Source organism: Panthera leo, chromosome D4 (assembly GCF_018350215.1).
Source record: "Panthera leo isolate Ple1 chromosome D4, P.leo_Ple1_pat1.1, whole genome shotgun sequence".
In the NCBI taxonomy this organism is placed as follows: domain Eukaryota; kingdom Metazoa; phylum Chordata; class Mammalia; order Carnivora; family Felidae; genus Panthera; species Panthera leo.
In genome coordinates, this window is record NC_056691.1 from 92,304,334 (window position 1) to 92,328,844 (window position 24,511).

The 24,511-nt window shown below is 65.4% G+C and overlaps 1 protein-coding gene across 3 annotated transcripts; it reads left to right on the forward strand.

The window, feature by feature from the left end:
• Nucleotides 1-1,302: 1,302 nt before the first annotated feature.
• SNAPC4 (small nuclear RNA activating complex polypeptide 4) lies at nucleotides 1,303-23,055 on the forward strand. Of its 3 annotated transcripts, none has more exons than XM_042912890.1 (24): nucleotides 1,303-1,380; nucleotides 2,359-2,497; nucleotides 3,271-3,317; nucleotides 4,446-4,610; nucleotides 4,757-4,882; nucleotides 5,425-5,503; nucleotides 5,861-5,942; nucleotides 6,772-6,876; nucleotides 6,963-7,035; nucleotides 7,401-7,565; nucleotides 9,948-10,095; nucleotides 10,217-10,323; nucleotides 10,457-10,551; nucleotides 12,892-12,986; nucleotides 13,911-13,990; nucleotides 14,319-14,801; nucleotides 15,573-15,656; nucleotides 16,467-16,713; nucleotides 17,147-17,217; nucleotides 17,672-17,782; nucleotides 18,455-18,482; nucleotides 19,077-20,794; nucleotides 21,767-21,891; nucleotides 22,850-23,055. In XM_042912890.1, exons 2-23 carry the CDS (start codon nucleotides 2,368-2,370, stop codon nucleotides 21,881-21,883), a joined length of 4,356 nt encoding a protein of 1,451 aa, XP_042768824.1. In that variant the 5' UTR covers nucleotides 1,303-1,380; nucleotides 2,359-2,367; the 3' UTR covers nucleotides 21,884-21,891; nucleotides 22,850-23,055. The 3 variants fall into 3 exon arrangements, with proteins under 3 accessions (XP_042768824.1, XP_042768825.1, XP_042768826.1); XM_042912891.1 differs by having other exon boundaries at nucleotides 14,322-14,801; XM_042912892.1 differs by lacking the exons at nucleotides 21,767-21,891; nucleotides 22,850-23,055 and having other exon boundaries at nucleotides 19,077-20,348; nucleotides 20,477-20,782.
• Nucleotides 23,056-24,511: the final 1,456 nt, after the last annotated feature.

Below are 24,511 nucleotides of genomic sequence, written 5' to 3' on the forward strand. Positions count from 1 at the left end.
CGGGCCCGACCAAGGTGGCCGGCCCGCTAGATGTGCGTCACGGCCGGGTGTTTCGGAGTTGGACACGCTGGATTCTGGTGTCGGGGCGTTCTTCGGTCACATGGTGGAAGTTTTGAATGACGTTTGGACTGCTAGACCCTCCGATCTTGGCTACGGGTAAGAGCTTTGCAGAAGTCCCTGCCGAAGACACCCTGCTCCTCCTCACCCGTCCCCTCCTGTTCCTGCCTGTTGGTGAGAAGTGGGTACCGGGCTCTGTGGTCGGAGCAGACTTTAGACAGGCCGGTCTAGCGGGCAAGTGCTAGGACCCCATTTTCTTCTGGGTGTGCCCACAACAGCCTGGGAAAGCTACGGAGAGCAGGAATGGGGCTTGGCGGGAGGATGCTTGCAGGCTCCGTGTTTTAAGGGGGTGGGATGCGGGTGGCAGATCACCACCAGCCTGGTGTACTTTCCCTCCCCCCGCAGGCCAGGCTGGGCCCGAGCACGCCGCCCGAGTGAGCCTCAGGTGCGCTCCACCTACTCCTGATCCTGCCCTTCATCCCGCACAGACCTGTACCACCTCCGCAAGGTCAGGCGAAGGGGCTGGGGGCGGGTGGCCGGGAGGAGGGTCTGGATAAAGGAGCGTGGCGCACAGACAGGCTCCTACAGTACGTTTGGGGCGTTCCCTGGTGAAGAGCTTAAATTTGTTGGGCATCCAGCTCTGCGTCTGGAGTTCCAGCGCCAGGCGGCCCCCGGTCCTGGCGGGTGGGTTCCCGGGACGCTGGCTGTCCCGTCGGTTCCTTCCACCTGTGCCGGGGCCGGAAGCTCTGCCTGCTCTGTCCACCAGGGGAAGGTACGCTCCTCGGTTCCCGTGGACTCCTCCTCGTCTTCCGAGACGCCCCGCACTCCGAGGGTGGCGCCCCCACCCCCGCTCTGCCCAAAGAAGGCGCAACTGCAGGCGGGCCCAACCCGGCCTGGGCGGCGCCCCGAAGTCCCCCGAGGTACTCTCAGGGCGCGGGGTCAGAGCGCGGGGGGCTGTCTACCCACTGGCCCGGCCGCGCGGCAGCACTGAGCACTCGGCAAGTTTGCGCACTGGCTGCAAACCAACAGCCCCGAATACAGTTAGCAGAGGCGGAAGCATGCAGGCGGGACTCGGCGATACCGGAGGTCACACGCTCCGGCGAGAAGCAGCGGTCCGGCGCCGCTAACCCCACACGGCGGCGCACGGTCGCGGGCAGTCCCAAGGGCGGCCGCGCGAGGGCAGCACCCGCCCGCCAGCCCCGTCCCGGCGTGCCCCGCGCTGCGGCCGCGGCCGCGGAGGCGGGACTTCCGGTGCGCGGCGCTCTCGTCGCTCTGCCACTGAAGTGTCGGGGGCGGTGGCGCTGGCGGCGGCGGTGCCGGAGGGTGAGTGTGAGGGTGAGGGCGGCGGGTCCGGAGAGAGGCGGCGGTAGGAGGAGCGGGGCTGGGGCCCAGGAGAGGCGGTGGGAGGAACGGGGCCGGGGCCCGGGCTGGCCGTGGGGTTGGCGGCCTGATGCCCCGGTAGCCGCTGCCGGCTCTGCAGAGCTGCGTGACTCTTGGCTAGTTGGGGTTACACACGATTAGAGTGTAGACGGCGCTCAGTGCTGCGGATCGGGCTGAAGCGTGCTCCCGCTTGGTGGCTGCCGTTGTCCGATTTCAGCGGGAATGTTTCTGGGCTTGGTCGTTGGCTCCTAGGTCTGTGCTGTGTTCCTTTGCTCTTTTCTCTGCCGCAGTTTTATTCTCCTAGGTCTCTTTCCAGCTTTCTGTCCCTTTTAGATTTCCCAGACTGGTATCATTAAGAAAGAAGTTTCTGTTCGTTCAATAGGTGCCGTGGTAGGTGCTGGAGAGGGAGCAGGGAACCTCAGGGGGCTTCGTTCCTGCTGCCCCCGTAGTGCCTGCCACCTGCATTTCCTGCACATTTGCCAGATGCTCTCTGGGCGTCTCCTGGCAGGGGAGCAGGCTGCGCAGCTGAGGTCCTGACTGCCTGGGTCTCGTTCTTGTCCTCTGGTGACTTTGCCACCACAACCTGCTGTTTCTGCACTGGGTGACCAGCTCTCTTGTGGCTTGGCTCTGGGAAGACAGGCCAGGCTCTTGGGCCATGTTGGTGTCCAGGTGTCCATTGCCCTGCCCCCCTGCTGGTCACAGCCTTAGATCAGAGTGGGCAGGTCACACTCACATGGTTTCCTCACCCGCTAGAACAAACAGCGGGTGTTCGTGGGGACACGGGGGGGGGGGGTGTCATATCACAGTCCCAGGGCTCCCCCGAGTGGGAGCGCCTGCTTTGGTCAGGCTTCTGTCATCCCCTACGGGTGTGTGTCTGCAGACTCTTGGTTCCTGAAACCTCATGATGTACTCTGGTGGCAGGTAGGAGTCATGGACGTGGACGCCGAAAGAGAGAAAATAGCAAAGGAGATTGAAGAATTAGAAAGGATCTTGGATCCCAGCTCCTCGAGTATCAGCGTGGAGGTCTCGGAGTCTGGTCTTGCACTGGATTCTGAAGCAGGTAAGCTTTCATAGGCCGTGGCTAGACCGGATCCATCTGCCCTCCGGCTCCTGGCAGCCACGGCAGGCTGCGGACCAGCCGTTTCTCGCGCAAGCTGGCCTCTGCCTTTACTCCCGGCGATGGTTTCTCTCCGCCCCTCCTCCACGTGCCGTGGACCTGCCGGCTGCGCCTGAGTGCCCTTTGGGGGCATCTCTGTCACTCTGTCCCAGGTGGGTGGCCGGCTGCCCTTCCCAAGAATCAGATCGTCGGCCACCTCCGTGCCAGACAGCCACCATGCTGGACAGCTGAGAGTCACCCCACAGGCTCCCCTGGGCCCCCAGGCCTGCCCACCTCTCCCCAGCCCCAGGTGCAGCTCTAAGTCTCAGTTTCTCAGAGTTTCTGACCACGCTGGGGCCTTTCTCTCACCTACGATCAGGGCCTCTGCACCTGCTCCCCACCCCCCAGTAGCTCCAGCTCCCCCGAACGGGTCTGTTCCTGCAAGGCTTCCCCTCATTGCCCTGGCGGACCCTGTTCTCTGTGTCTTCCCTTCCTGGCTGCCCCTGCCCTTGGCTCGGGGCCTGTCCTGCCTGGTTAGTTAGTGGGTAGCATTCAGCCACCAGCCCTCAGGGAGGGAGGGTCCAGGCAATACAGTCTTGTCCTGAGGCCTTTCGGCCCTTCCCTCGCCTGTGGCTATCAGGAAACAGCCCTGTGCTGCACCTGCCGGTCGTTTCTTTGGCGGGTATTGCATCCCATCACGTCCCCAACTTGTGTCCCCTGTGCTTGTGTTCCCACAGACTCGCTGCCTGAAGAGGACTCGGACGCTGCTGGCTCCCTGGCCTCGGTAAGTACCGGCCTGAGCTGGTGGAGCCCGCCCAGGCAGTTGCCACCCTGCCAGTGGGCCCAGGAGGGCAGTGCTCTGAGCTCGTCTTGATTTTTCTGCGTGCCCGTCACTGAAGATGACGTATCCCAAAGTATCTGTCACCAAAACGGAAATTGTCCCAAGAAACGACTGTTGTTAGTAGTTGGGGATTTACGCCTGCCGACTTTCTGAGCTCTCCGTAACGTGTGTGGGTCGATCTGACGTCACGTGCGGAAGGGTCCGAGCAGGCGAGGCTGGCCCCTCGTAGCTCCCTGTCTCTGCCTCAGTCCTTGCAGGCACGGTCCTGGGCGGTCACACATGTGGGCCCGCTGTAGACCGAGGCACAGAAAGGAGCTCGCTCTCGGTGGGGAGAGAGAGAGAGAGAGATCATGATCTCACAGTTCAGGAGATTGAGCCTGCGGGGGTGGGGGGGGGGAGAGAGAGAGCGAGTGAGCGAGAGAGCTACGAGGGGCCAGCCTCACCTGCTCGGACCCTTCCACACACGACGTCAGGTCGACCCACGCCCATTACGGGGAGCTCAGAGAGTCAAGAGGCATAAATCCCCAACTGGGCCACTCCAGTTTTTCTTGCCGCTTCTGGTTTGTTTTGGAATCTCACGTTAACCTGGAGAATTTTTACAATCCGCTTTTCAGATTTTCACTGAGGCAGGAGGCACAGCTTCGCTTCCTGGTTTCAACGAGCAGTGGTCCCCGTGCCACAGGCTTCCCGTAGCTCCTCACCTGCCGGGCAGCGAGCAGCCTCTTCCCGGTTCTTAGCTTTGCCGGCCCTGTGATGGCCTTCCTCACTCGTGTCCCTGCTCACTGTCCCCTGCTGGGGCGGAGGCCCGTTCTGAACTTCAGGTTCACCAGAAACATTTATCGTGGAAAGTGAAAAGCGCTCACGTCGTCACGCCTCCCCCCCCCGAGACGTTCCTCCAGACATTGGTTTTCTCGTGTCCTTGATTGTGGCCTATGCACACGCTGTACGTGGCCCCAACCCTTGTTGGCCCAGTGATGGGCACGAGCTCAGAGGCTGCTTGTGCTGCCCGGGTCACGGGGGGCGGGTCTGCAGGCCCCCCCGCCTCACCCGTAGTTCCCCGCTTGTGACCAGGAAGAGGAGAGGTGGGGAGAGGCCAGCAATGGCGAGGACGACCCCAAGAAGACCCTCCCTGAAGACCCGGAGACCTGCCTGCAGCTGAACATGGTCTACCAGGAGGTCATCCAGGAGAGGCTGGCGGAGGTCAGCCTCCTGCTGGCCCAGAACCGGGAGCAGCAGGTAGGACGGGCCCTCAGCAGCCCCGTGGCCAGGCACCCCAGGACTGGTGCTTCTGGTTACGTCTGCTCCCTGGCTGCCCCGGTCGCCTTCTCCACAAGGGCACCGCTGCTGCCTGGCCCCAGATGGGCTCCCTGTGTCTGTCACAGGAGGAGATCATGTGTGACCTGGCAGGGTCCAAAGGCCCCAAGGTGAAAGACGGCAAGAGTCTGCCCCCGAATCTGTACATAGGGCACTTCATGAAGCCCTACTTCAAGGACAGGGTCACCGGAGTGGTGAGTAGCCGGGGCTCCACTGTCACCCGTGAGGGAGGGGCAGGCTGCGTGGGAAGGGGCTCTTCTCCCAGCACCTGCTGTGGGTGTTGTCTGTTCCCTCGTGTTCTTCAGGACGACGTTCTCCGATCCTCCTAAAACCTTCTGGTGTCTAGTGGTAGAAGTCAAGGTCTGTGGCCCTGGAACGTGGTCTCTGGGCCTGGAACGTGGTCTCTGGGCCTGGAACGTGGTCTGTGGGCCTGGAATGTGGCCCGCTGACCCCGGCTCCACAGATAAGCCCCAGAGACGTTTCGTTAAGGAGGGGCGCCTTGGGTGGGGCGCCTCGGCCCGATCCGAGAGGCCTGGCAGAGAGGGCCGGAGCTGCTGAGCCCGCCCGTGCCGGCCGGGTCGTGCTCACGGCCGCTCAGAGTCCAGCGCTGGGCCCAGGTGTCCACTGCCAGGCCTCACGCGTGGCCAGGCTGCTCGAGGAGGCCGAGGGGAAGCGCGGGCCGTGGGGCGAGAGCACTCGGCGTCCGTCCGCGTCGTGACGCTGCCCTGTCTGGCAGGGGCCTCCAGCCAACGAAGACACGCGGGAGAAGGCCGCCCAGGGCATCAAGGCTTTCGAGGAGCTCCTGGTGACTAAGTGTAAGCCCCTGCGCCAGGCCCTCAGCGCCACAGCCCTGCCTCTCCACGGGCACCCTCCTCTGGTTCCGTGGGCTCCTTCGGGCCTTGACCACTGGGACTGGCCACTCAAAGCCCCAGCCTGTCCCACGCGCCACGTGGGGACCACCATCCCCACGGCTCACTGTGTAGTCTCACGTGTCTTATTCCTGAACACACAGCCCCAGGGGCCCTTCCGTGAGCTCGGGCCAGGGCGCCATGCTCGCTCGACAGCCGGGCTGGGGTACCCGGCCGGCGCCGTGGTCCTGGAACGGTCACGTGCCCACCACTTGGTCGAGGGGAAGTCGGGAAGGCTCCGCTGATGCCGTCGTTTCTTCGCAGGGAAAAGCTGGGAGAAGGCCTTGCTCAGAAGGTCGGTGGTGAGCGACCGCCTCCAGCGCCTGCTTCAGCCCAAGTTACTGAAGTGAGTGTAGGAACAGCCGCCGGCGCCAGCCCCGCCGGGAGCGCGAGGGGTCCAGGCCGGAGGCTTGGTGACAGGCGGACGCGTGCTGTGGCCGTGTCCCCCTGCTCCCGTGGGAGAGGCACTCACCCCTGCAACTTTGCCCCAGGGAGGCAGCCGAGCTCGAGGCCAGGCGTGCAAGAACCGGGAAGGCCGAGCGGCCACGTTCCGTCAGGCACAGCTCGGGTAGTTTCTCTGGTCTCGGGCTCAGTGTCCACTTGTGAAAATCGGGACTGCTCACGAGACCCGCTTTTTGTGTGCCGAAGGGGTGATGTCGTGTGAACGGATCGCAGCGCCTGTGGCCGGGCCGGGAGTCTTGGGGGCTGCCCGCAGTCTCGTGGCTCCGCGCGTGGGTCAGGACTAGCCTCAGTGATGGGTCCTCTCCCCTGGCCTCCGGAAGGGGCTCCTGCAGGCTTTGTCGCCAGGCTGCCCTCGGAGCACGTCCCTGCACGCCGGGCCCAGGGCCGGCGGCTGGGCTGCTGAGCGGGTGGTTATCTGTGTCAGCAGACTTGTCATGCTGGTCACTGACGTGACCATGGTGACAGCCCAGAGAGGGGTGTCGCTGGCTGCTTCCTCTGGGCGTGGAGCTCGGACAGCCTTCTGCCTGCAAGAGGCAGGCTCAGAGCCGGGACCAGGCTCCTGTGTGTGCTCCCTGCCACCGGGCCTCATCATGTGGAGCGGTGCACGTGCCCCGGTGCACGGGGAGGCCGAGCTGGCCCCAGAGACGCCGTCCCCCTCCCCCGGGGCACGGCCCTGATGCGAGTAACCCCGGTGCCTCTGCTCTGCCCCGTAGGCTTGAATACTTGCACCAGAAACGGAGTAGGGTGACCAGTGAGGCAGAGAGGCAGGTCCTGGAGAAGCAGAGCAAAGAGGCGGAGAAGGAGGTCCAGGATATCCGGTGAGCTAGGTCTTGTGGGGGGTGTGTGACCTGGGGAGAGGCGAGGAAGGCCAGGCGTGACCCTGGCGACCTGTTCCTTCCTCCAGGGAGCTCCCAGAGGAGGCCTTGCTGGGGAACAGGCTGGATGGCCACGACTGGGAGAAGATCTCCAACGTTAACGTAAGTTGGGGCGGTGCTGAGGCCACAGCGGCCTACGGCCGTCCCGGCAGCCGGGGGCGTAGGTCAGCTCTAGGCGGTCAGGCCTCATCCCTGTGGCCACTAGACCTGCCTCGAAGCCTCTGGTCGGGTGCGTGTCCAGCAGTGTGGGGTGGCCTCACGGGCTTGCCCTGCTGGGGTGACGTGGCTCTTCTGAAATGGGAGGGTGTGAAGGTTCAGGCTTTGCGCTTAGAGCCCAACCCCACTCTTGGTTGTGCAAGTCCTGGCGACCTGGACGAGGACCCCACTTATCCCGGGTGCTGAGCCATCACGGCCAGCCATCAGAGTGACGGCCCCCCCGCAGGCTGGCTCTCTCTCTGTCGGTGCAGTTCGAGGGCGGCCGCAGTGCAGAGGAGATCCGCAAGTTCTGGCAGAACTGTGAGCACCCGAGCATCAATAAGCAGGAGTGGAGCGGGCCGGAGGTCGAGCAGCTCAAGGCCATCGCAGCCAAGCACGGCCACCTGCAGTGGCAGAAGATCGCCAAGGAGCTGGGGGTGAGGGCCGGAGGGGCCTCCGAGAGGCTGGGAGGCCGGGCGGGTTTGGGGTCTCCACGGGCTGCGTGGCGCATCTCACCCTGGGAGCCATCAGGTTCTTCTTTGTGCCACTTTGGAGGGTGTGGCCCTGGGGGCAGCAGCCCCTTCCCCCTCCCACGGCAGAGTCTCCAGGAGCTTCTAGCTCCTTGGCCCCCATCCCGTCTCTGAGTGCTCACTCACCCTTCCCCTCCCCTCCAGGCCTGTCTTTGGCGTCCTTCCAGATCCTCCTTTCTTGTCCCCGTCAAGCCCGGGGGTTCGTTCTGATGGGGCTTAAGGGGAACGCTCCTCCTGGTTTCTTCCGGGGTCTCACGTTGGTTTTCTCGTTTCCGAGGTGAAGGCTAAAGGGCTTCGTTCGGTCTGTCTTTACTCATGAAGGCGTTTAAGGCCTGCTTTTCTGAGAACAGCTTGCTGAGTTCTCCTCTTTGTAGGTTTCTAGGATGGGTCCGATTTCGGGGTTTTTTCATCACGTCTTTGGATCTTAGTTTACATAAGAATGTGCTTTGTCAATCTCTCTGTGGTTCGGTTTCTTGAAATATTTTGTAGTATTCTCCGGTTTGAGTTTTGTTGGTTCACGACCTGGGAACGTGATCCGTGCAAGCTCCGTGGTATAACTTACTGCTTTCGTAGCCCAGCACGTGACTGCAGGGAACCGCGCCGACGTTAACCAAGGCTGCGTGCAACGTGCGTTTAAGGGTCCTCTGTGTCTTCTCCCGGCTCGACCACTTCTTTCTCCTTAGCACTGACGTCCCCTTGTCTGGATAAAGCGTGGTCCGCCCACCTGCTGAAGGGCATCCTGGTCGCTCCAGGGTCCCGCGATTGTGAATGAGGCGGCTGGTAACATGTGTGCGCAGGTGTCTGGGTGGACGGGAGTCTTGCACTCATTTGGGTCAACACCAAGGAGCGGTCGTGTGCCAAGAGGGCGTTTAGTTCTGTGGGAAGCCACCAAACCGTCCTACGGACTGGCTGCCCCGCGTCGCGTAGCCCTCGCCACGGACGAGAGTCCCGCCACCCCGCGTCCTCGCCGGCGTGTGGCCGTGTCGGGGCTCCAGGCTCCAGCCGTCCTTGCGGGGGTGCGAGGGTGGCTGCTTTGCTTTTGCGTTTCCCTGACGATGAACACGCGGTGCTTTATTGCTCGTTTGTGCGTCTTTGGCGAAGGGTCTGTTGAGGTTTTTGGTCTTTTTTTTTTTTTTTTAAGTATTTGAGAGAAAGAAGGAGCACGTGCATAAGAGAGCACACGTACACGGGGGAGGGGCAGAGAGGAGGAGAGAGAGGGCCCCAAGCAGGCTCCACACTGTCCGCGCAAAGCCCGACGCAGGGCTCCATCTCGTGAACTGTGACGGCACGACCCGAGCAGAGATCAAGTCGGACGCTCAACTGACTGAGCCCCCAGGCCCCCCGACGTTTGCTGTGTTTTGTAGTCAGATTGTTTTCGTGTTGAGCTTCAAGGACCGTTCTGCGTGTTGAGAGTAACGGTCCTTTATCGGATGTGTTCTGCGGGTGTCTTCTCCCGTCTGTGTCTCCCGGTCTCACTTTGCTAACGTTGTCTAAGCAGGGGTCCTCTGTTTTCACGAGGGTTAGCTGCTGCGTTCTCTCAAGGATCGTGAGAGAATCACGTGTGGTGTCGTGTCTAAAAAGGCACCGTCACACCCAGTCCCCGTAGCTGAGCAGACTGCGCCTCCGTCCGTGTGCGTCGCGTCTTCTGTGACTCGGGAGTTTTCTTTAGGAAACGAGAGGGTTCAGGTAACGTTAATTAGCTCTTGGGAAGCTCCCTCCCCATAAGGAAACAAACCCGTCGGCGGTGCAGACTGGCGGTGTAGTTGCTGAGCCGCGGCGTGTGTGGAAGCGGGGGTCCGGTCGCCCCGGAGCCCCCCTGGGAGGGCGCCTCCAGAGACGTGGGCGCCACGCCGCGCCCGTCCCCGCAGCCCGACACGCATCCAGCCCCCGCTGCCCCGTCGGTCTGGGTGGACCGCGGAGGCTTCGGAGAGACCGGCCCTCCGGGGGCCCCGGGACTGGGCAGCAGGCAGGCCCCCGGCTCACAGCGCGCGTGCTCCGCGGGGCGGCTGCTCCCCCGGATCGTCGCGCCGGCGCCCCCGTGAGCACTCCGGGGCAGCTCTGGTGTCACGTGAGGGAAGCGTCGTGGGTGTTTGTGGACTTACGCTCTCGCCGTCCGTGTCCCATCTGGTGCTTCGCGGCCGTCTCCCGCCACGGGGACGCCCTGCGCCGTCCCTCCCGGGCTCCGGTGCGAGTGAGCGGGCGGTGGCCTTCGCGACCTGTGCCCTGGCGGGCCCTCCGCGGGGGCGCTCGCTGGCTAACGCCCACCGTGCTTTGCCCCGGCCCCGGAAGACCGGCCGCAGCGCCTTCCAGTGCCTGCAGAAGTACCAGCAGCACAACAGGGCTCTGAAGCGCAGGGAGTGGACCCCGGAGGAGGACCACCTGCTCACCCAGCTCGTGCGGGAGATGCGCGTCGGCAGCCACATCCCCTACCGGAGAAGTGAGTCCGCCCGCACGGCCCCCGTGGGGCCCGAAGCCCCCCGCGCGTGGAGGCAGCTCGGTCCCCGCGGGCACGCGGGGTCGCGCAGTCCCGGGTGCCCACGCCGCCCCTCCGTCCCCAGTCGTCTACTACATGGACGGGAGAGACTCCATGCAGCTCATCTACCGGTGGACCAAGAGCCTGGACCCCAACCTGAAGAAGGGGCTCTGGGCCCCGGAGGAGGATGCGGTGAGTCCGCCGCCGCGGAGGCGAGGCCGAGGACAGCCGTCCTCGGACCTTCCTTCCTCGGGGGACTGGGCGGAGGGTGCAGGGGTCATGGCTGCCCGCAGACGCATCGCTCGTTTGCCGTCCCTTCCTGCAGAAGTTGCTTCGAGCCGTCGCCAAGTACGGGGAGCAGGATTGGTTTAAAATCCGGGAAGAGGTGCCAGGTAGGAGCGATGCCCAGTGCCGAGATCGGTGAGTTGGACCCCGCTGGGTGAGGGAGGCCTCGGCGGGGCCGCCTCCGGGTGGGCCGGCGGGTGGGCTGCCGGTGGGGGGTGGGCCGGGGGGGGGGGGGGGGTCGTGACCGGTAGGGAAGCAGGATGGCTGCTGTTTTTCCAAGCGTGAGGTGGCCCCTGGCTGGCAGGGCCTCTGAGCCCGTCGTCCAAGTTTCTCCGCCAGAGCCCTGACGGGCCAGGGCCCTGGAGGCGGCCTCAGCCGCCTCGTGTCAGCTTGGGTGTCCTCATAACGTTTCATCAGAACGTAATCTGCGCGGCGTCCGGCGTCTTCGCTTAAAGGGTCCCGTCCTGTGGGTTTTAGTGCATCGACTGAGCGGTGCGGCCCGTCACCCCCATCAACTTAGGACATTTGACCCCCCTACAAAGAAACCCTGTGTCCCGACAACAACAAAACGGATGAGGACGGGGCCTCACGCAGACCTTTCTCCAGAGAGGGAACGGAAAGGTGCTTGGCGTCACCGGTCATTGGTCGTTGGGGAGATAACAGGTCACGGCAGCAGCGGGAGACCACTTCACACGCGGCGGGACGATTGTCTTAGGACAGTTCTGGAGAAGAGGAGGTGCTGACACGCGTGTGGAGAAAGCACGGCCCTCGTGTGCCCGCGGAGCGCCGCGTGGTGCAGGCGCCGTGGAAGACGGTGGAGGGTCCTCGGGAAACGGAGCGAGTGCTTGTGTCGTCCTGAGAGCAGGGCCCCAAACGGGCACACGTCCACTCGTGTCCACAGCCACGCCGGTCGCTGGCCACGGGGCGGAAACGGCCGACGTCCGGCGGGAAGAACAGGGAAGCCACAGCTGTGGTTCTAAAATTGGATGGACGCCACGACGTCATTCGGCTGTAAAACAAACGGAATCCAGGGGCGCCCGGCCGGCCGGGACAGTGCCGCGTGGACTCTCCATCTTGGGGTCGTGAGTTTGAGCCCCCGTTGGGGGTGGAGATTACTTCACAAGATAAACAGACGCAGTCTTGACACGGCAGCGCGGATGACCTTGGAGACGTGAACGTGTGTGCGGAAGTACGCGTGCGGACGGACAGTCGCTGCTCTCGGTGCGCGCCCGGGAGCGGGGTTTTCGGTCACGCGGTGACTTTTTCCTCGGCGGCGGCGGCCGTGGGGCCGCGGTGTCTGCACGCCCTCGCCAGCACCTGTGCGTCTTCCGGATTGCAGGCGGCTCAGTGGGTGTGCCATGGCATCTCGGGTGGCTTCACCTTGCATCTCCTGGACGGCCCGTGAAGCGGGGCATCCGCGTGTTAACCGGCTGTTTGCGGATCCTGTCTGCAGGAATATCCACTCGTGTCGTAAAGCTTGTTTATTTTGAGAGAGCGGGAAAGCCTGAGCGGGGGAGGGGCAGAGAGAGGGGGAGACAGAGAAGCCCAAGCAGGATCCATCCTGTCGGCGTGGAGCCCGATGCGGGACTTGAACCCAAGAACTGTGAGGTCGTGACCTGAGCCGGTCAGACAGTCAACCAGCTGAGCGGCCCAGGCGCCCCCCACTGGCCCCTTCGAGAACTGGAGCCGTGCTTGTGGTGTTGGCTTGTTAGTGTTCCGGCCGGGGGTCCCTTAGCGGACACGACGCTTGCTTGGCAAATTCTCGCTGCCAGCGTGCGGGTTGTGTTGTCGCTTTCTCCATGGTGTCCCGGGAGTCGCCTTGAAAGCTTTTACTTTTGATGACGCCCAGCGTCTTAGCTAGCCTAGGGGACGAGACCCGCTGGCGGTCAGGACCAGGACGGTCAGATGGAGCCTGCTACCTCAGGGTCAACAAGGCACCTTTCCCTTGCTAATTAGCTCCCTCTGGGCAACTTCGCCCTGCAGGGATCTCTGGCCCTGTTGACCTGTTTGCCTAACTTGGCCCTTGCTTCCCGTGAAAGCAGCTTTCTGCTGTAGCATTGAGCTGGGGCTTGTCCCCAAGCTGAGTATTTAATCTCGTTTACCTCATATACCTTTGTATTGGGGCCTGGGCCCCGCCCTCCCCGTACCTATGTACCTAATGCTGTTCGCCTCACCTTGGACATTTTCGTCCTGAGAGCCCCTCTTCCTGTGCCTTCGTCCTGCACTGGGACCTTTGTCCCACTTTGCCTAATCTCGTTCACCCAAACTTGGGTGCGAACATCCTGTGGCTTTCTAGCTTCTCACGCCTTGTTAACCCCTCCTGCAGGCTCAGGGAATCCCGAAGCTCATTCCCCCACAGTCCAGCTTACAGTTTCCGTTTCGTTTGTCACCGAGCTTCTGGTGCCGGGACGGCGCGGGACGGCGCGGGAGGGCGTTTTTGGCGCCTGACCCTGCCTGTGTCCCTGCTGCTCTCAGGTACCTCAGAAGGCTGCACTTCGGCCTGAAGAAGGGGCGATGGAGCGCAAAAGAGGAGGAGAACTTGATGGCACTGATAGAAAAGTACGGCGTCGGTGAGTCCTTGGCCCGTCTGCTCCCCGGGTCTCTGCTGCCCCCCGGGTCCTCAGCCGGCAGCGGCGGCTCTTCCTTCTCACAGACCGATGCACGGTCAGCGTCGAGTCGAGAGCGCCGCGGGCACCAGGGGGAGAGCGGTGCCGCCGGCCGCGCGCCCCTGCCCCGTCCTCTCTGGGCCCGTTTTTAGGGCGGCTTTTGAAAGTTGCATCGTTCGACACGATGTGACCGCGTTGGCTGTTTGTGCCGTTGTGCCGTCCGTGGCGAACGTTTTCCTGCCTTTACACGTCCTGTGTTTGACCGTGGCTTTCGACGACCGCATCGTGTGTCCCGAGTGACGACACACGCGTCTCCCAGCCCGCCATCCGCTGGCGGACAGCTGTCTCCCATCTCTGCTGCGGCCGGAAAGAGCTGAGGGTTCCGTAGCCGCGTCCTCACTCCTGTTCGCAGCGTCTCCTTAGGAAAAGTCCCAGACGCGGTGGTGCCGAGTGCGGGTGCATGCCGAAACCTGACCTCCGTCCCACAGGGTCACGCTGTCCATGAAAGCAGGGCACCCGTGCCCTCCCACCAGCACTGTCCAGAAGGAAAGAAGAGACGGTTTTAAATGTCGGGTGTAGAAGCCCGAGCGTGGCGGACACGCGAGGGCCGTTTTTACGTAAGCGTGGACGGCTTTTTCTCTGGGATGTGCATTCTCTAGAATTTTGTTAAAGGGCTGATTGTCCTTGGAGAACCGGACGCCCTGCGTGTCGTTGAGCTGCTCAGATGTGGGGCGCGGTGTGCAGGTGACCGGGAGACCCCATGCTGACGGAAGACGACGCGGGTCCTCTGTGGGAGACAGCGCGTCTCCTGGAAGGGCCCTTTTCAAGCTGGTAGACGTGTTGTCAAGCATCGCGTGAAACGGCTTCTGTGTCGTTTTGCCTCCGTAGGTCACTGGGCAAAGATAGCTTCGGAACTACCCCATCGGACGGGCTCCCAGTGTCTGAGCAAGTGGAAAATCATGGTCAGGGTAAGGCTTGCCCAAAAGTCAGTCCGAAGGCCGTATCGCTAGGGGAGCCAGCATCCCGCGGGGTGGGGTGGGCGGTGCGTGGTGGCGGGGAGAGGAGGGACGTCTGGTTTCCGGCCCTGGCACGTGTCTTTTTCCTGGAGGCCAAGGGCACGGAGACCTGGGCTCGTCGGCAGCCGCTGCCGCCTCAGAGCCGCGCGGGTGCCGTGCTCTCGGCGCACCGCGTCCAAGCCTGCTCGGGGTCTCTCGCCGAAGGTTGGCCCGCGTGCCCGTTGTCCCCGGTCCGTGAGCCCCAGGTCGCCAAGGCCTCCAAGTAGCCCTTTCCCCCCAGAAGAAGCAGAGTCGGGGGAGGCGGCGGCGGCGGCGGCCCCTTCGCAGCGTGCGCTGGAGCTCCAGCAGCGAGGACGGCAGCGATGGGGACAGCAGCAGCAGCAGCAGCAGCAGCAGCAGGGACAGTGAGGAGTCGGAGCCAGAAGAAGCCCCAGAGGCCCGGGCGGGGGGCCAGGTGCTGCCCTCAGCACAGCACGCCGTGCCAGACATGGACCTGTGGGTGCCCGCCAGGCAGAGCGCCGGCGGGCCGTGCGCGGGGGGCGCCTGGGGCCGGCCGGGACGCCCTGCTGCCTCCCCCAGCCCTCCCAGGGGCACCAGCGGGGCGGAGGCTGGCCTAGCAGCTTGCTCCGCGGCCTCGGCTCCCGCACAGGAGGCAGGCCGGGCGCACGCCCCGTCGGGGACCCGCAGCTCCAGTGCGAGCGCCGTCGGCTGCCCGGGCTCAGCGGATGCTCCCCCCTCGGGTTCGGAGGCGCCGGCGGACGAGGTAGGCCACAGACCCCAGCGCACCCCGGATCGGATGCTCTCCTGCTTGGGGGTCACGAGGCTGGTGCTGGGCTTGCGTCCGCTGTGTTCCTGGGCGTTTGGGAGCAACACCCTGTCCTCGCTCAATAGAACGTTCGTTCCCGGCCTGTTTCGGGGGGACTGTGTTCAGGACAGCAGCCGTCTTTATCAAGACCACCAGCTGTCTCCATCTCCCTGTTGGTGTCCTTTAAAAGCCGTGCATGAGCTGTCGAGGGCGCTCCGTGGGGAGGCAGCAAGAAGGCGGGGTGGCCTCCCAGCTCTTGTAAGTCCAGAGGTCCCGTGACAGGTCCCCTTGCCGGGTCACGTGCACACCTGCCCGGTCGACGTTAGAGGTGTCAGGGCCCTGGCTGCGGGCGGAGTTGCGGTCAGAATCAAACAGGTCGGTCTGTGCTGGGAGAGGTTGGAGACTGCGCTCTGGCCCCTGAGGGACAGCAGGCAGGGCTCGCAGCAGCCCCCGTGCCGCGTGGTTTCCCTCCCGCGTCTGTAACCGCAGGCTGCTGCCCGTGGGATTGATGGGCATTTGGTGCCCTCCGCTCAGGGAGCTGGCTGCAGGGAGCGGGGACTCTGTCAGCGCTGGGTGCGGCCAAGCCGGGCAGTCGTGTCGGTGCCAGCCTTAGGGACCTGCCTGAGGCCGCCGCACTTCAGGGCGTCCCACCACCCCACCGTGGATCTGGGCCCCTGCAGGCCATGAGCCAGGACCGCACGCGTCCAGCTCGCATCGTCTTCTTGTCAGAGCGGGAGTCGTCTGCTCAGGGTGCCCCTGGAGACCGTGCTGCAGGTGCTGAGGACCAACACGGCCCACCGGTGCCGGACACTGGTAGGGCTGGCCCACGGCCCCCGCTGCCCCTGCCCCTCCGTCTGGGCCCCCCGCGCCCTCGGTCTGGGCCCCCCGCGCTCTCGGTCTGGGCCCCCCGTCCCCTCGGTCTGGGCCCCCTGCCCCCTCGGTCTGGGCCCCCTGCGCTCTCGGTCTGGGCCCCCTGTCCCCTCGGTCTGGGCCCCCTGCGCCCTTGGTCTGGGCCCCCTGCCCGCCCCCTGCGCTCTCGGTCTGGGCCCCCTGTCCCCTCGGTCTGGGCCCCCTGCCCCCTCGGTCTGGGCCCCCTGCCCGCCCCCTGCGCTCTCGGTCTGGGCCCCCTGTCCCCTCGGTCTGGGCCCCCTGCGCTCTCGGTCTGGACCCCCGTCCCCTCGGTCTGGGCCCCCTGCGCCCTCGGTCTGGGCCCCCTGCCCCCTCGGTCTGGGCCCCCTGCGCCCTCGGTCTGGGCCCCCTGCCCGCCCCCTGCGCTCTTGGTCTGGGCCCCCTGCCCCCTCGGTCTGGGCCCCCTGCCCCCTCGGTCTGGGCCCCCTTCCCCTCGGTCTGGGCCCCCTGCGCCCTCGGTCTGGGCCCCCTGCCCCCTCGGTCCGGGCCCCCTGCGCCCTCGGTCCGGGCCCCCTGCCCCCTCGGTCTGGGCCCCCTGCCTGCCCCCTGCGCTCTCGGTCTGGGCCCCCTGTCCCCTCGGTCTGGGCCCCCTGCGCCCTCGGTCTGGGCCCCTTGCGCCCTCGGTCTGGGCCCCCTGCCCCCTCGGTCTGGGGCCCCTGCCCCTCCAGAACAGGGAAGGGCCGGGAACCCCAGGTGCCTTTCTTCCTCACACAGAAGGAGAAACTGAGGCAGCCAGGCCTGCTCGGCCCATCCGCGGGGGCCGGCCCCAGTGACCGCGTCGTAGCCAGGCCCTGCGTCCGGCAGCTGTGGCACAGGACGATCGGGAACAGGCAGCGATGGCGGGGACACTCCCTGCAGAGGAGGCTCCTTGAGCGCCAGCTCCTGATGGCTGTGAGCCCGTGGGTGGGCGACATCGTCCTGCCCTGCACTCCCCGAAGGCCTGCCGCGGCACACACCCGAGGTACTGCCCTGGGGCCCCTTCGAGAGCCTCCTTTGAGGCTGGGGCCCCTTCGAGAGCCTCCTGTGGGGTCCGGGGTTGCGGAGACACAGGGCAATGAGGGGTGACCCTGCTGGGGGCGGTGCGTGGTGCACGGGAGGAGACCTACGCGCCCCCCTCGGAGGGCTGCTTGCGTTTTGTCTCTGACCTGACTGGCACCCAGGGGATGGTTTTGGAAGCGACCAGCCATTCAGGCCTTAGCAAGGGTCTCCTCAGATCTCAGAAGCTGGTCGTTCTCCAGGGGCGGGGGTGCTCGGCTCGGGAGGGCCAGTCAGGCTCGGCCTGCCCTCTGGTCCCCGCCCTTCCTTGTGGCTGAGAGTGGCGGCAGAGGGACGTGGGGTCCTGGGGGGCCTCAAGGAGAGGGGCCTCGGTAGCCAGAGCCACTTTGTCTCCTCAGCCGATGGCATCAGGAAGCAGCTTCAGGACGCCCACCTGGCCAGCACCCCGGTGTTCACCCTCTATATCCAGGTGAGCCCCTCGCATAGTGCTTTCTTAGCTCGTGCTCTCTTTTCATGGGGTGGAGTTGCGAAGTTTGTGGATTTGCTTCTTGAAGTCCGGCTCCCTGAACTTGACCCTTGGAAAGGGTTTCTCGTGGCCTGCAGCTTTCAGCCGGCAAGGCAACGCGGAAGAGGCGGCCACGATACAGCGCCGCCCCACCCCCAGGAAGGGACGGAGGTGCTGGGAGCCCCGGGGTGCAAACGGAGGCTCGAGGAGCAGAGACTGGGACGCGGCGGAAGCGCGGCGCTGAGGCAGCCGGGGCGCCTGGGCCCGAGTGAGGGGGTCGCGGCCTCGTGGGGCTGTGCCCGGCCCTGGGGCTGCGCTACGTTCGTCACGGGCACCCTTGTCATCTCGGTTCTCGTTGGGGAAAGGAGACGGGCTCTTGTCACGTGTATGTCACGCACGTGTCCCCCGTGTCCCTCAGCTGTTGCAGATTGACACTGCTGGCTGCATGGAGGTCGTGCGAGAGAGGAAGGCCCAGCCCCCTGCCCTGCTGCAGACTGGCACCCGGGACCCAGTGCCTGGGCTCCTACCGGTGAGAAGTAGGGGTGAGCGCCGGACGCGGGCTCAGCTGGCTTTTGCCACCCGTCCCTCCCCTCTGTGAGGTGGCAGGGCTGGTGCCCGGGGGATGGGCAGCACTCGTCCAGCCAGGGAGTAGGTGACACCGGTCCTTCCCAGGACGGAAGGCCTTCCTGGGTGGCCTAGAGGCTGGGCCAGCGCCCGGGAGCAGCCTTGCTGGCCCTTGGCCCCCTCGCTCAGGAGTCTCTCCTAGAAGGTGTCTGCCCACCTGCCCGGAGCCCTGGGGGGACTTCGCTTCAAGTCCGGCTGGGGGAGGGGCGGGAGGCGGGCAGAGCCAGACCCGGCACCCAGGCCTGCCTGCTTCCCCTGCACAATGTGCTCCCTCTACCACACCGCCCCACTCCTGCAAGGGGGTCTCCGAGCCCTTTGGCATGTGTTGCTCTGGGCATTGCCCTGCTGGGGTAGGATGCCGGGCGTGGGGTCCGTCCGGGAGCGGTCGTGTCCCTGAGCCCAGTCACAACTGGAGGGAGTGACAGAATGACCAGATCAGCCCTGTCGTGCTCCGTCGAAGCTCTGGAACCCTTCTGCCTGGATGGCCAGGCTCCTGTCTCTCCCTCAAACCCCGACGTGACGAACTCACCCAAGGTGCCCTGGGGACTTCTCTGAGGTGCTCGCCTTTCTTTTTCAGATGCCTTCAAGTACCCGGAACGCTACAGGTACCGTCCATCTCTGCCCCTGTCTTGCCTTTGTGTCCAGTGGGAAAGGGGCAAACCTGTCGTAGGCGTTGAATTTCGGGCTCTGAGCAGCATAGCTGTGGCCCCATTGACGGGTCTTGTCTGAACGCCACGGCAGGGACGAGAGCGTGGCTGGCGGGAGGCGGCAGAGACAGCCCCTGGGCTCCTATCCCCCCGCCCCCAGTGCACCAGCCACCCTGGGGCTTCCCCAGTGCAGACCCAGGAGGCGTGGGGGCTCCTCCAGCCCCGGGCATCCGGCAGGGACCTCTGCTGCTGGCCGCTACCCGTCTCCCCACGCCAGCAGCACCGCGCGGAGGTCTGGTGTCCTGGGAGACCGCGAGAGGCGGGCAGGGGTGCCTGACGGTCCTTGTTTTGAAGACAAGGCGCGGTGCTGTCCCGTACTTGATGGGCTGCCCCGCACCAAGCACTCCGGCCACGGCAGGAGCTCGGACGCCACGGCTCCTGCTCCACACTCCCGGCAGCAGCCTGCCCTCCGCGAGGGCCCTCCTGACGGGAGGCCTGTTTTGCTCCGCGTGCGTGGCGCTCGTCAGCACGTGTGTTCTGTCTGCCCTGCAGGCCACGGCTTCCGGAGCGTGCCAGCCCGAGAAGCTGCAAAGCAGAGCGCCAGCCTCAAAGGGAGCAGGGGGCTGCAGCCCTGCCACGCCGAGTCCGGTCCGCAGGCGCCCCCGCCGGCTCCGTGTGGTCCCCGGCCCAAGCCCAAGACTGTCTCCGAGCTGCTCCGGGAGAAGCGGCTGCGGGAGGCCCGGGCCAGGAAGCCCGCCCCGGGCGCTGTGGTTCTCCCACCCCAGCTGCTGCTCTCCTCCCCACTGATTCTCCAGCCCCGTCTCCCAGTGGCCCCCCACGGCCCCTCGGCTTCGGGCCTGGCTGTCACAGCCTCGGTGCTCTCCCGGCCTAGCGCCCCTGCCGCGACAGAGCCGTGCACTTCTGGTTCTCGGGCCTCAGCCGAGGACGGAAGGCCCTCCGCCCTGCCAGTCTTGGCCGGCGCCCTGGCCTCCACAGAGGCTGCCCCTGCTGCCTCCATGGTGCCGGTTCTGGGCCCCAGCCAGGTCCCCCTGAACTGCCATCGAGGTGGCCCGGGACAGTCTCAGGCCCCTGCCACCACCCAGAAGCAGGGCTTGCCAGAGGGACCACCCTTTCTCCCTGCAGTCCCCAGCCCCTCTCAGCTGCCCGTCCAGCCCGTCTGCCCGACGCCAGCTGTGGGCACACACGAGAGGGGGCCACAGGTGGTGGCCGGCACCCCTCTGCCTGTCACCTGGGTGCTCACAGCCCAGGGGCTACTCCCCGTGCCCACCGTGGTGGGCCTTCCTGGGCCAGCAGGGACCTCTGACTCCAAGGGACTGTCAGTGGCTCTGTCGTCCTCCCTGCCTGGGACACAGATAGGCCAGGGTCCCGGGCTCCCCGGGCTGACCCACCCCTGGCAGCCCCCCACCAGCCAGGACACAGACTCAGACCCTCCCTCCAAGACAGACCCGCCGGGCCTTCCGGTGCCCCACCAGTCTCAAGGTTCCGTGGAGGTGGACAGTGACGGGGCCCACGGCCCGGCGAGGGGCTCCTTCCCTGGAGAGGCCCAAGTGGCCGGGGACACAGCCGTGTCTGGGGCACCCTCCCAAGCCACGCTCCTGGCTGACCACCCTGAAGCAAAGTCCCCCAGGCCCAGCCAGCCGCCTCTTCGAGGTGGCGCCGGCCCTGGGAGTGGCCCGGGAGGGACAGCAGGGTCCGCCTTGAGACCAGAGAGACTCGGGGAGCCTCTGGGCCTGGAGAGGCCACCCCCACCCCGGCCTGGGCCTGAGAGGGGTGCCCTGGACTTGGACCTCGTGTCTCAGGAGGGTGAGGCGGTCGTGCGGGAATGGCTGAGGGGACGGCGTGGGGTGAGCGTGCCCCCGCTGGGGGGAGGGCTGCCTTACCAGCCCCCCGCCCTGTGCAGCCTGCGGGCCCTGTCTGCACTCTTGCTCCAGAAGGCGGCCTTGGAGCGCAGAGCCGCCTCCCTCGTGCCGGGGGGCGCCGGAGCCCTGCACGCCTCGCTGGGACAGGTACGGAGGTGGCTCCGGGACAGCCCGGCCTACCTGCTGCTCAAGGCGCGGTTCCTGGCGGCCTTCACCCTCCCCGCGCTCCTGGCCACCCTGTCCCCCGACGGCGTTCCCACCACCCTGTCCGTAGCCACGAGGGCTGACCCCGAGAGCGAAGACGACCTGGGCCTGGAGGAGTCGGAGCTCGCTGATGGCTGCTCCACGAGCGGTCCTCGGGCAGGGCCGGCGGCCGCCACCCCCATTCAGGTAGGTGGCCGTGGGCACATAGCACCCACCCAGCCTCCCCGTGGCCGCTGTGGGTGCCCAGCCCACCCGGAACAGCGTGGGCAGGAGTGGGTGGGAGCTGTGGCCGACTGGTTGCTGAGGAGGAAGCTGGCTCTGGGCTCCGTCTGTGCGGACGTGGCCTCCCTTGAGGCCAGTGTGGAAAACGGGAGGGGAAGGAACCTCTCCACTCACGAAACCCCTCGGCCACCCCTGGGGCCGCTGGCCTGGCCACACAGCCCTGCCGGAGGGCTGAGCAGATGGGCTCAGGCTCCACGCACCGCGCACACCCACACGCGGGCTCCTGCTGGCGGCCCTGCACGTCCGGGACCCCGAGGTCCTTCTCGCGGTCTGCTGTGGCGGCCTCTGCCTCAGAAGAGTCTTCCGAGCTGTGGAGGCAAAACCCCTTTTCCTGTTGCCCGACAAGAAGCCCAGTCTAAACACGCAGAAAGGTGTCTCCGCATCTTCTGTGGCAGAGCAGGAGAGCTGAGCCACCTCGTTTGGTGCCAGATCAGGAAGATTGTGGGGTCTCTGCAGGTCGCGGGCCTCCCCAGCTGGAGCTCGCCTTTGCGCCGTCCAGATAACGGGAGGCAGGGCTTGTGACTGGGGGCCGTGCAGGGAAGGACTCCTTGTCCCCCCCGTCCTGCTTGCCGGCTCTCCAGGGCCGCTGCCATGACAGAGGGCTGGCTCTGTGGCATCGCTGGGAGATTGGAGACCCCAGGGGGTACGGGGTGGGAAGCCAGAGCCCCCGTGTGGCCCCTGCACGTGGCCATGTCCCCAGGCCCAGCCTGTAGTGTCTCACCATCTGCAGGGACCGGTCTGGGGAGCTGCCTGTCCCTGGAGTCCAGGGTGTCAGGACCCAGCTTCTGCCCTGGCATACCCCTTGCTGCTGTCGCTTTCCCTGCCCGTCCTGGCTGGGGGTCACTCTTGTCCCCATCTGCCTGGGTTTTGTTTCAGGGAGCCCCAGACCCTGGGGAGAGCTCTGCCTCTTCCTGCCTAGACAGTTCTGACAACCTGGATGTGCTCAGAACCCGGCACTCCTGGCATGCCCGGAAGAGGAGGAGGCTGGTGTGAGCGGCAGGGTAAGCGTGTGGGGGTGGGGTGGGGTACGGGTAGCCCTGCACCCTGGAAGAGACAGGCCTTCCCCGCGGCTCTGCTCTGGGCGGGTGGGAGCCAACGGCTTTCCAAAGGCAGGAAGGCTGGCCCTTAGGAGCTCACCTCCAAGTGTGACGATGTTAGGTGAGATTGGGGGGTGGGTGTGTTCAGGCATCTGGCAGCAGACCCAGGGTCGTAGAGGCCTTCTTGGGAGGGGGCCATCTAATTCCCCTCCCCTGGCGACACCCCTCTCCCACTGGGTTCCACATGCTGGGCTCTGGTGCTTCCTTCTTGCCAGCCCACGTGTGCCTCAGGGCCTTTGCACTGCTCTCCTTTCTGTGTGTAAGCTTTGTTCCCTTCCTCCAATAGCGTCTGTTTAGTGGAAATGCCCTCCCTGCCTGTTGTCCTGGTGTCCCCACATTCATGTGTCTTGATGGCACAGTCTGCTACATCTGGCGTGGCCTATGCACGTATTTGCCTAGCCTTACAAGCCCGTAAGGCTAGTAATGTGGTTTTTGCGGGTGGGTCCCGAGTGCCCGGACGGCAGGTACCAAGTAGGCCCTCAGCACAGCTTAGTTGGGTTCGTGATGTGAACGCGTGATATGGGGGAGGATGTCCGGGTCAGCAGATCCCCAGAGGTAGGAGCCAGTTCCTCTGAGCACAGTGGGGGCTGTGCCCTGAGGTTCTGGGTCCTGGGGCAGGGCCGTCGGGTGCACAGAGGGGGTGCTGGCGGGGGCTGTCCCAGCCGAAGCCCACCCAGGCTCCAGGGCCTGCCTGCAGCATGCACCCCCACCCCCACCCCCGGGGACCGCAGGTGGGCGGCCGGCCTCGTTCTGCCGTGCCCTCAAGGGAGGCGGTGCTGTCACTTCCCCGTCCTACAGTGCCATCCCCGGGGTCTGGCTGCGGTCAGGGCATCCCCCCGATCAGGGCATTTTTGTGTTCCAGGAGGTGGGAGCCGTGCCGGACCCTGGTGAGCCCACCTGCCTGGAGAGCCCACCGCTGACCCTACGGGAGCAAGCAACCAGAAGCAGCTGGAGGTTGGGGAAGGCTCTGCCAGCGGTGACCGTGAGGCCCCCGGGGGCTTGGCTGGTCCTGAAGCACAAATCGGGATGTTTGAAGGAATAAAGTGAATGGCCTACTTTTTTGTTAAAAACCAGCCCCGGTCTCTTGTGGTCTTGCCCCGAGACTGGGCGTTATGCGGAAGGGTGGGGCCTCCCCTGGCCGTGTGGGGAGCCGGCCGGCCGGGCCTGGGGTCTGAGGAGCCCTCAGTGTGTGTGTTGGGGTGGGGGGTGGGGACTGCCATTTCCATGAGATGCGATTGTGGCCATCAGGCCAGGGGCCTGCCACGAGCTCCCAGGCGGCTGCTGGCCCTGGTGCCGCCACAGGTCCTGATGTGGACCTGCTTCTCTGCCAGGTGGGTGCCCAGGAGCAGCGGGCAGCCCGGCTGCCCGCAGGTCACGGGGCGCCCCGGCCCAGCGCCACCTTCCTCCCAGGTGGCCGCTTCCTGGCAGGAGTCTAGGCCCCGGCACCGTCCCCATCTCTGAAGGGCACTCAGCTTCTCCGGGGGCTCTGTTCCCCTTACACATTGTGTCCCATGCCGTCCGCGTGCACACCTCCCCCCAGGGCGTCCCTGGTGCCCTGCCGGCGGCTGTCCCCCCGCGTGGCTCTTGTGTGCCTGCTTTCAGTTTTTGATTTGTGCCCAGTACTGTCTCAGCTGATTTCTACTTCTCCTTGGGACTTCTTTGGCCTGTGGACTATCTAGAGGTTTCTTATTCAATTTTCACATACTTAGGGATTTTCCAGTTAGCTTTTTGTTACTGACGTCTAACTTAACTCTGATACGGAGAACGTGACATTTTTATTACTCAATTCTCACAAACCCCCGCCGTACAGGAAACGCCTTCCTCAGCCTCGTGTTACAAAGTAGGGGAACGGGACCCATTCCCCCGGGACCCAGGGCTGGCTGCTCCTGGAGGCCTCCCAGAGACCTGCAAGGAGAGGCCGGCTGCCTCGGTGCCCCACCCGCACCCAGCTCAGCAGCGTTGCCTTGTGCCCGGACCCCTGAGGCTCGAGACAGGACAGGCAGGGAGCCGGTCGGGCGAGAGGCAGCTGCCTGGAGGAGGTGGGGCGGGAGCGCTGGTCAGGACCTGCCTTGCCCGTCCCACCTCTCCTTAGCTGTTGCCTCAACCCGGCAGCCGGCATCTCGGTTCAACCAGTACGGCTGCACCGGTGAGGCGTTGGCCTGGGGGTTCCCGGCACAGCTGAGGGGTGGAGGCCACGGAGGGCTGGTGGCCCTGGCCGCCGGCCCGGGCTCTGCTGGCTGGTCAATACCCCTCTGACACCGGTTTGTGGGGTCATGGGGCATGGCCTCGGGATCCCGGAAGCCTGCCGTCACAGTGCTACGTGTCGTGGCAGAAGTTGTGGAGTGGGGACACCCAGGAGGGGACTAGCTATAGCGCGGGCTGGCGGCCGTGTAGGGTAGGCAAGGTCCCCTCTTTGGACACTATGCTTCAGCCCTCCGGTGACCAAGGCGCGTGCTGGCCCAGCACCCAGCTGAGATCCCAGGAGTCGGGCCCAATGCCCTCGGGTCTCCACCTGCACCTGGCC

Coding starts and splice junctions, on each gene's coding strand:
- SNAPC4 (XM_042912890.1), top strand. CDS start 2,368: ATGGACGTGGACGCCGAAAGAGAGAAAATAGCAAAGGAGATTGAAGAA. Junction 4,611..4,756: donor CCCAGAACCGGGAGCAGCAG/GTAGGACGGGCC, acceptor TGTCTGTCACAG/GAGGAGATCATGTGTGACCT. Junction 13,991..14,318: donor AGTGGAAAATCATGGTCAGG/GTAAGGCTTGCC, acceptor CTTTCCCCCCAG/AAGAAGCAGAGTCGGGGGAG.